Source organism: Chroicocephalus ridibundus, chromosome 23 (assembly GCF_963924245.1).
Source record: "Chroicocephalus ridibundus chromosome 23, bChrRid1.1, whole genome shotgun sequence".
Taxonomy (NCBI): Eukaryota; Metazoa; Chordata; class Aves; order Charadriiformes; family Laridae; genus Chroicocephalus; species Chroicocephalus ridibundus.
In genome coordinates this window covers 1,095,901-1,106,317 of record NC_086306.1, presented here as the reverse complement: position 1 = coordinate 1,106,317, position 10,417 = coordinate 1,095,901, and the positions used below count along the sequence as shown (strand labels likewise).

The window sequence follows — 10,417 nt, the reverse complement described above, 5'->3', positions numbered from 1 at the left end:
AGGGGCTCCAGCCCTCACAGCATCTCCGGGGCCTCCTCCGGCCCCGCTCCAGCAGCTCCGTGTCCTTCTGCTGTTGGTGCCCCAGCGCTGGAGGCAGCACTGCAGGGGGGTCTCACAGACTGGAGCAGAGGGGCAGAATCCCCCCCCTCACCCTGCTGCCCACACTGCTGAGGATGCAGCCCAGGATACGGGTGGCTTTCTGAGCTGCCAGCACATGTTGCCGGCTCACGTTGAGCTTCTCATCCACCAACACCCCCAAATCCTTCTCCTCAGGGCCGCTCTCCAGCCGTTCTCCACCCAGCCGCTCAGCCTAGATTTGTGCTTGGGATTGCACAAGCAATTATTCTCTTATAATTAACTAATACAACCTAAAAATCCAACCAAGCCCTTTAAACAAACTTCCATCCCTTCCTTGCTGGATTCACTGTACCTTGGCAGGCAGCTGTGCTCAAAGAAAGCCCGTTTTCCCTGGGCTTTGCCAAAACCTATTCTTGGACATCCCCGTGTGTCGTCCCCCCCCCCAACACATGCACAGCTCGGCATGGCAGCGGGTGGTCACAGATGATTTTGCTCATGTACAGCGGATCCTCTCTGGGGATGGGTTTGTTCTGCACCTCCTCTCTGGCAGCAGCAGCTCCTGGTTTGCAGGGAGGGCTCAATAGCTCTGCGCTGTCTTGTAGCATCGCCCTAGTAAACTGCAATATCCACTGCTTAAGGCCTCTGCTCAAAGCAGTAAGATCGGTCTGACTTTACAACGGCCACATAAAACAGCAGGGACAGACTGAGTTCGGTACCTACCAAGGGTAGGAAGAACTCATTAAAAACCAGATTCTTTGTATCCAGCAAAAATATTTTGCGTGGGGAGGGGAGAAGGAACACGCAGCAGAGAAGATGTATTGTAATCAGATACAGTTTTAATAAAATGTACATAAGTATACAACTCAAAGGTTTCTTCATAATGATTACCAGAAATACAGATGATCACACCCGGAGTGCAAAACTTGACTCCATCAAATCTGCAAGACCGCTAAGAATTACCTTAATAACAGCGTGGTGCAAACGAAACACTGCTCTTAGGACACGAATCACAGATTGTTTGTCACAGTTACTGGAGACCACGGATGCTTTCAGCTCCGGTTCCCGCTCCATGTGGAAACAAGGGAGTTTCTTTCCCTGCTGGACTTGGCGTGCAGTGATGCTCTACCAGCTGCATCCTACACCGGAGCCCCCGGCCCTGAACAAGCACCCTGTCCCCCCACCCCTGTGAGCGAGTATTTCTGCCTTAGGAGAGGAGGGATGAGGGAACAGTGGATCAGCGTTATCCCTCTGTCTTCACAGGGAGTATTTCTAGGTATGTGTGACAGTACTTACCCTACCTACAAGGGAAACTACAGGCCGTGGCTTATTTTTAGAAACACTAACACAGCTGATCAGGTTTCAGGAATGTGTTTCAGAACTGGAACAAGATTTCACTGTTAAGATACTACTGTAAAAATGCTTTGGAGTCTCTCAGTGTACCGAAAGGCCTTGATTTAACACCATGAGGAAAAAAAACAACCACAAAAAATTCAACTCCCCAACACAAGAGTCTTTGGTGGAAGCTGAGTTAAAGTAACCGATTACCACTTTGGAGTGATTGAGAGTTCAGTGATTAAACAGATCTCGCTCAGTCTTGCTTAAGTCCCACTGAAGACATGCTTCGGGTGCTGTGTGTCATGACTGCTTACACGGGTTTGCTGTTAAGAGCGTAATGTCACTTATGTGCTCCATGCATAGTGTGCATTACAGATCGAGTGTGCGCTGGCTTCAAGAGACTACGATTGTAAACTTAACACCACGTATGACTAGTGCTGAGCTGGCTGGAAGGGAGAGGAGATACGGGGAAAGTCCGGAAAATACTGCAGCAGGCTGCGGAAAATGCAGGTTAACACCACGGCAGCTGGTCCCGTTACGTGTGCTGTACAAACGTCACGGCAAAAAATCTACAAACGTTGAAGAGAGACTTTAAGTGCGTTCATGCTGAAGTTGGCAATGGGTAAGAACCAGTCCCTTTCCCAGCATGAATCTAAGATTGTCGCAGGACTGCAGCAATAACTGCGGCCCTCTGGCCGTGCCTGAGGACCCAGGGCAGTTCAGAGAATTTGCTACAGCTTTAAAAAAAAGATGAAACCAGTGGTTCTGTTCAGGAAATGAAACACTGCATTGAGGGCATACCAGTCTTATTTCATTAAGATCACTGGTTGTGTGGCAAAGAAAAACAATTAGCATTATTCGTCCACATTCATTAAAGTAAGCTTCAGAGACTATGGAAATGAAATTTCCACTTTGAAGTCATCACGCTGAAGATACAGTACTGGCAGTGCAGGATTAGGAGGAACACGGGTGGAAGTGAGAAGGATATCCGACTAACAGGCATTGAAATTCAGTTTTCTGACCATAACCAAAAGTCCCATTATTTCGTAGGTCACATGCAGAGATACAAATAAGCCGCCTCCATCCCTCAAAGGAGATTTAAAACCATTTAAGCACTGGATGTATGCTGGCAGGATCATTAGCTTCTGGGGCACGGTTAGCTTGCTCTACGCGTAAAGTGCTTGAAGAGCATAAAAGCTGCCAAAACGCTAGCTGGAAATTCAGCCTGACCTGACCTGAATCAGGGCTGTAAACAAGCCCGCACACTTCGCTGCGCCTCGGTGCATTTTCCCTTTCTCCCTCGGCTGGCAGTGCAGGACAGCAAGGTCTGAGCGACACACTCATCCCCCCTCGCCAACACGCACACGCACGCAAGACGCAAGGGCCTTCCCTCCGAGCGTGACGGGGAACAGGCTAATGCATCTCCAGCATCGTCTGAGTGAGACCTGGATGCGGCATCGAAAGGAGTTTCACAGAATTATCCAAAAACAATTTTTCAAGTAAAAATGAAGGAAAGGAAGGAGAACCTGAATCCAGTTAGTAGAGGTAATACCTTGAACCCACATCTTATTTATCCTGCTTGCTCCAGGGAAACATCTCCCCGGTCTGCAGATTCATCCCTGCGCCGCCAAGGCCTGACCTCCCCTCCAGCAGCTTCCCGAGCGAACTGAACAGCTCGAGGCCAAATCCAGCCTCCCGGCAGCACGCGCGGCCACGACACAGGCTGCGTGTTGAAACGAACCTGGGCCTTCACGCTGGGGCTCCTTGCTACCCCTTGAATTCATAGTTTGCTATCGCAGCCGTCGGCATCTCTCGATGATCCAATCCAGCAACAACCAACTTGGAGGTGGGGGTGGGTACAGTTTAAAAACAAAACCAACAACCATCTTTCGGGTATAGATTTAAACAAAGAAACTCAACAACAGCAAAACACAATAAACAACAGCCTCAGCTTTGCTGATGAAATGTCTCAAGGGAAACCCAGGAATTTCTTTACAGTACTTCTGCTTTCAAAAGGCAGTGACGGAGGACAGAAAAAACCCTAAACCACCAGTATGCACCAGTATCACTTAACTCCAAGCATTAAGGCTCCCAGCTCCCCACCACTCGACCTGAGCTGGGCTTGGCAAGTCACTACCTGCCAGGAACTGGTCTGTGCAAGCCAGCGTAGCCTCCCTGCTTTCCTCTATTCTCGTCCCCAAGGCTCGAAGACCTCAGGCCGAGCTTTCTCCCTCTCCCTTCCAGACAATCCCCACGCCGAGCGTGTCCAGCAGAACTTTTGGCTCATCTCTTGCAACTGGGGATATTTTGGAAGGGAAGTGAATTCGGGGAGGGGAAAAGAAACATGGGGCAGGTGGTAACTCCTATCTGCAGGTGCTTTGCTAGTCAGCTCCTGGCTGAGCTCCATCCATCCTCCCCATACACTGCTGGGCTTAAACGTCGGCAGCGAGTCATCCCTGGACTGTGCAAAGTTCTGCTTTGTTGAAGCAGCATTCACGTGAATCTTTAATATGCCTGTTGCATTCCTTTAATGCTTATTATTTGGACATTGGACAAAGCTATGTACAGGGGGTGGTGTCAGGTTTTTTCCCCCCAAAACTAGACTGAGGTCTATTTTCGGCTGCAGAAGTTCTCCCGGGTGTGGCTCCGGTGAGTCAGGAGGAGCGGTGCCTGATCCTTCCCTCTCCTAGCGTGACAGTACTCACAGTCCTTTCCCAGTACAAACACACCAGAAAACGAGCAGGGCAGGAACCTGCTCTGCCTACAACCGGTCCTGATCTCAGCAACCCACCCATTGCTCCAACAATTCCCCTGCAAACGCCCAAAGACCTCAAAGCCGCTCCCAAAGGCAAACTGTGTCCTTTACCCTCAGCGCAAGGCTCCATCTGACACGATAAGGAACAACCTTCCTTGGGAAATGGCCACCACGAGGCTTTTAAGAGACTTGGCCAGGTGCTAGTAGAGCCAATGGGGATTTTTTTTTTCCGTAGATGTTAAGTCCTTAAAAATAAAACCACCAAATTTTTTTCTTGGGAGACATTCTGCAGCACCAACAGCTGTTCGGAGGAAGGATTCCTGCACTGCAAAGATTCATCAGCGACTGGGAGTCTCTATAACTGCATATTTTGAAAGCCAGCCCACGCTTACATGTAACCCTTGTGGGCCAGAAATAGCAGATCCAAGACAACTTAGCAACCAGGCATTTTGCAAGACGGGAGGTTTCACTCTTAATCTCTGCCTTCTATTAGCGAATAGAGAAGGGAGCAAAAAGCCTTCTTCGTTTCTGCCCAGCTGCCAGCCCGGGTGATTCTTCCTCCAAACACCATATCGGGATTCACCACACCAATGACTGAACAAGCAATAAGAAATTGTCTTTCTGTTTGGGAATAGCGTAGAAAGCACAACATTTTTGAAGCTGAGCAAACATTAGCGAAGGAGTGTGAATGGATTTTGTTTAGGCTCGTCCTTAATCAACAGAAAAACAAAAGGCAGGATTTACAAATATGGAATCAAGTTCTCTGCTAGTATAAATCAGTCCAACCGGATTGCAGCCAATGCTGAATTACACCAAACGAGGTATGCAGATCAGGACATCTACTGAGTTATTTGCATAATAAATTTTTCCGTAAGGCGTATTTTTAATACTGTAAAAAAGCATGGCTCTCTCCTTCACAACACCATAAGCAAATTTCTGGGTCCTACACTTTGGCATAAACCAGACAGGCAATGTGCACGTAAAACGGAAAGCTTCGCCTGATTATTCTATTTTCCAAACAGCAGCAACAGTAACAGCCTGACAGATTGCTTTGCTGAAGTTCATGCATCTGAGAGCTCGCAAGACAAGTGACTGAAGGCACTGCGAGTCCTTACACCAACTCCTCCAGGCTCCAGCACAGGCCCCCGGGCAGAACTGCTTCCACGCGTTACATGCCACAGCGAGCAAAGAAACGCTGCGTGCGTGATGCCACGGCTCTGCTCGCATCAGCGCGGCACAAACCTGGCACCACACATCGCCTGCTCGGCTCTCGCTCCGTCTGCACCTCACCAGAATCACTCTGGAGCCTCAGCTGCCAGGTTTGCCGTCGCTGCCAAGCAGCCGGAATATACAGCCTTGCTCTCGGCCCCAAGCCCCTGCTGATAGGAAAGAAGTCGCCATAACCCTTTAACTTGTGAAATCACTTCCTTTCCAGAGCACTAGCAAGTCCCGCTTGACTTGCTCTGTAATTAATAAGCCTTTTAATTCATCTTATAATGCATTTCCCTAGCCAGGTTCAGAAAATACAGATTACTGGTTTGGAAAAGCACCTAAAAAATAAATGGCGGGGTGGGGGGGACACGACAGTGAGAGGAGGAAGGTAAGAAGCAACTGAAAAGGATATGAAGATCCTGAGCGCCAGGCATTCAGACTAACTAACATAACTTAAAATGGTTCAACTATGTATCACTGCAAATAGAGTTCTGACCAAAAAATAATAATTATTTTTTATATATATATATATATATATCTCGCTATGTCATTCATTTCAACTAAGAGGTTCAAGGTCCTGTGAGAGGCGGTCCTTTGGGAAGCACCCCTCCCAGCTCACAGCAGATTAAGGCTTTTGCTTTCCCGCTTTGGAAGGAAAGGGTGCGGAAGCAAACGGATCCCCGCCGGGCAGCTCTGTAGTCCTGGAAGACAGAGGGGCAACCGAGACAGATCCTGATATCGCCTGTCTGTTGGTCTGAGAAACCACTTTATAAGCAGCTATGGGCTTGACTTCGAGACCCTGCCCATCTTCCGGACTGTAGTGACGGGAATATTTTGACAAAGATTGTGGACGGAAAGGCTGGTTAACCACGGAGCCCAGCACCGCTTCCTGGGGCAGCGCGTGTCCTCCTTGGCTTCTCTCACCGGGAATGCCAGCCTGCTCTTGCAGCACACCTTTAGAAGGGACGTTCTCCTGGGTCTCCACAGCTCTTACAGACGAGGGATGAAGATTGCTTGGCTGGGTAAACCCGGCAGAGGAATACTGAGATCTCACTGAGGCCACGGACCCACACATTGCTGAATCCAGACTTGGGAACATCGGGTTAGCTCTGTGCTGGACATCACCTCCTTGACTTAGGAAAACAGGTGGTGTGAACGGTTCCTTAGACATACTATGGGAAGTCAACTCTTCCACGCTTTTCTTTTTAGTGAAAGGAGCTCTCAGAAATACATCTGCTTCTTCTGGGTGTCTGTGAGCCACGTTGCCCTTGGAGATAAAAGGAGCTTTGGTAAAGACATCCACCTCATCAGGCACTTTTCTCGAGCTTCGGAAAGGAGCCGTGGCGAAAACATCCGGTTCGTTAAAAACCTCGCCGGTGTGTGACTGGAAGGAAGGGAACAGCATCTCCCCCGCTCTACTCTGGGAAGACTGGGAGTGGGGATCTTCTTTGGAGGCCTCGCGTCTTTCCCGGGGCGCAGACTGCGGGGACCCTGCGCACAGCTTGCAGGTTTCCTCCTCCTCTTCCGAATCCATCAGTAAAGGCCTGGACCCGCTGCAATCCAAAATATCTCCTTCGTGGTCTGTCCCCTCTCCTTCACTGCTGTAGAAGGAGCTGTTGCTTGAAGGACCATCTCTTGCTAAGTAGTCTGACTCTGCGTTGTGCTGCGTTTTCAGTGTCTCAGACTGACCCTTGTACAAAGCAAGTCCATCGTTGCTGGAAGGTCCTCTAGAGAGTTCAAGAGCTACAACTGGAAAAAGGGCTGGATCCCTCTGCAGACCTAAAAATGCAAGAGAAGAGTGTTACTCAACAAGCTCCATCTCCTTAGTCATAATAAGAATGAAAGGTACTTATCAAACAAGAAATATCATGCTGTTCAGATTTAAACCACCATCACGCATGGAAAATGGGAAGGAGAGGGAGGGCAAATAAAAGAAAATCAAAAATGCCAGGGGGAGTATTTACAACACACAAACTGACACGCAACTCGGCACTGCCTCACAGCTTGGGGACACCACAAGTACTAGTTTTGAGAGAGAGATGGAAGATGTTCGACACACGAATGGGCACACCCAGCATTCTCTCAGCACCATTCCACAAGGTCTTCTCTGCCACCCACGACAACCACCAGCACGGGAGAGGTTTTCACTTCATAACGCTGCTGCCGGGCGGGAGGCTCCAGCAAACAGACAGTTTTTGCCATTTCGTTCTGCGCAGTTGCTTATTGACTGCCCTACAAGCAGACAGACTGGTGTAGCCTCTATTTCTGAGAGCCATCCCACGGATACGTGGAATTACACTCGGGCCTGTAAAACACACAGGGATGCCCTACAATCTGCTCAAATAACATACACGTTTCAAAGAACGAAGGTCAGCCTATAGCTTTTAATGAACCCCGGTAACTATGGCAGCATCATTTTAAACCACTGCGAGACGAATTATTTTAAAAAATAACCATGACTTCAAATCAAAGTATCTAACATAATTATAACGACCCGGCTATTCTCTGTGTTAGTGTAACAAGACAGTGGCAGGGAGAGGCTTGCTATTCTGCTCTTCTCCAGTTACAAGAGCCCAAGATGGGGTTGGTTTTGCCTTACGACTCACACAGACAGAACAGAAGATATCTTACCTTCAAAGAACTATTGGCAGCTTAGGAGTATGTCATTGTACCCATGTTAGCAAGAGGATAGGAAAAAGGCACGTGAAAACTAAGCAGAATGAATTGCAGGCAGAACAAGGAGAGTAAAGGAGGTGGTTTGGTACCCACTGAGCGATGGGCAAGCGGGGCACTACCCAACCCAACCCTGCTGCGGCAAAATAGCATCATTGTGTCCAACCTCTGCCCAGGTTAATCGGTCACGTCTGCACACCCACCACAGCCCGCAAGGCACGGTTTCGTGGTCGAGTCTGTATGCGTAGGCAAGCTAACCCATCCGCAGCCGCTCCTCGCAATTAAAGACACAGCAGTCATTCGTTAGGCATCAAAATCAGTATTTATTGGGAAACTATTAACTTAGATACATTACACTGCTAAATAAAGACAGTGTAGGTATGTGAACATTTTATAAGTTACTCTACAAAAATACTGTCCGTCTTTCCTGAAGCCTGTGTTGTCAGCAACGCTTTAACCTTAGATGCTAATCTCGGATTACAGGAACAGTACGACTACGGTGGCTGCTTCTTCCAGGAGGTTGGTTATATATTTACCAGGTGTCATTGTGAGGTTTTTGCGAATACAGGCTGAAGCAGAGCAAGACCGGTTGCCACATCGCGCAAATGCCTCTCAATTACCCCGTCCTTACTGAAATACAGCGTACAGGAAAACAAGGAAAGGGAAAAGGCATCGATCACGGTGAATATCGTGCCAGTGCAAACCAATGACCCGCTTTTCACAAGAACAGCGCAAACAAGTCATTTGCTCAGAACCGTCTTTTTAGAGAGTTACTTGCGTTAGTAGGTGTCTCCGTTCAGGTGAGCGGTGCCATTCAGGACAGAGCAAGAGAAGGGTGGGCAGGATGGATATAAGCCCGTTTGCTTAAGACGGGAGCAGCATGCTTCTCTGAACTGGGAGGCACTGTACGACAGGCAGCACGCTCTGTTTTCAGAAAAATTACTTTTTCTAATGCTTTCTCCTCTCTCTGCCCATCGTAAGCGAGAAGGGCACCAAGCGTTCTTGGAAGCAGTTTTCTCCCTCGCTAAGGGACATACAGGAGCTGTGAATTACTCTGGGAGGGAAGATGAAGCGACGCTTCAGTAGGAACTGGTTCAGTTAGGAGCTGCTCTCGCTCAGAGCTGCTGGGCAATACAGCAAGAAGGGAAGCGCCCTGACGATCTGAAAACAACGGAAACAGGCACAGGGATACTAAAACGCAGTGCGTTACCCAAGACGCGTGGGGATTTCCTGACAAGAGAGGAGCACCGTCTACATTCCCATGCTCTATTTTTCTCATGTTGAAAGTGGAAGACCTGGCTTCCAGGCGCCACCCCACAGTAACCATCTCAGGCACCTTTTCTTTCCCATGTTCTCAGCTTCCCTGTTTATTTCCTTTTGCAGAAAGCAAGAGGACAGTCCCAGAAGGAGCTGTGGCAGCATCACTGCAACAAGGAAGACAACATTATCCCAGCGTTTTCCTTTAGCTAACACCTGCGTGCACGTCTAACTAGACAGTGGCTTAGACATCTGCTCTCACAGCTGTTAATCTCGTATGTTAAACGGCTGCGCTCAGACACTGAAATGTGCAATCAAACCGAAAAAACCCAGACTCCTTTGTGTACGGGTCAGGTTAGAGCTCGCGAGACGAGGTCAGTGCGTTCCCGTAAGCAGCCACAGCTACCGGCTTCGTAGGGGAGTGTTTCAGAGGCGTATGCTACACCGCTTTTAGGAGGACAGAGAATCGAAGTTAGCCAGCGCCGAGGGATGCTTCAGCAGGTCTGAGATTAGAGACCAGTGAGAATGAAGCGCTCGAGGGACCGACTGACATGAAAAGGCATGGCAGTTCTTTTCTGTATTACAGCAAAGGAGAGAAAGGGTCACTTCCCGAGCTGGTGACAGCATGAGGGTAAAGGACAAATCTCGTCAAACTAAGACAGGGCCTTTTTGTTTGAAGCCCTGCCCCTTCTCCCTGATGACTCGGCTCCCGTTCACGCCAAGGGCACACTGTGCAAGAGGCCTGAAAAGATACAGGCAGATGGTTTGCGTGAATCAACACATAAAGCAGCCACAACCCCTCATGCAAAGAGAGACGCCTCTTTCACAGAGGCGGCGTTTCCTAACGTCTGCCCGCGCCAAGACGGGCACCGCCAAGGGGCAGCTGCCTCTCTGGTCCCCTCCTCCTCCGGACTCCCGAGAGCTGTGTGTTACTTCACAGGGAAGCATCCCTCACGTGTTCAATTAATGCTCAGTTTTAACACATACGTACTCCTAACAGCTGCAAGCTTTACAGCATAAAATCTTTATAGAGGCTTGAATTCATAGGTAATGTTTCTCCCTACCCCTGTACAACGTTTGTATTTTTTTTTATTATTCCAGGGTGAG

The 10,417-nt window shown here is 48.9% G+C and overlaps 1 protein-coding gene across 3 annotated transcripts in view; it reads right to left on the bottom strand.

The window, feature by feature from the left end:
* Nucleotides 1-894: 894 nt before the first annotated feature.
* AAK1 (AP2 associated kinase 1) overlaps nucleotides 895-10,417 on the bottom strand; it is an 89,581-nt gene continuing 80,058 nt past the window's right edge. For all 3 annotated transcript variants that reach the window (XM_063358706.1, XM_063358705.1, XM_063358707.1), the window contains one exon: nucleotides 895-7,159. In XM_063358706.1, coding sequence (XP_063214776.1) covers nucleotides 6,006-7,159 — 1,154 coding nt within the window. In that variant the 3' untranslated portion in view covers nucleotides 895-6,005. The remainder of the gene's footprint in view (nucleotides 7,160-10,417) is intronic.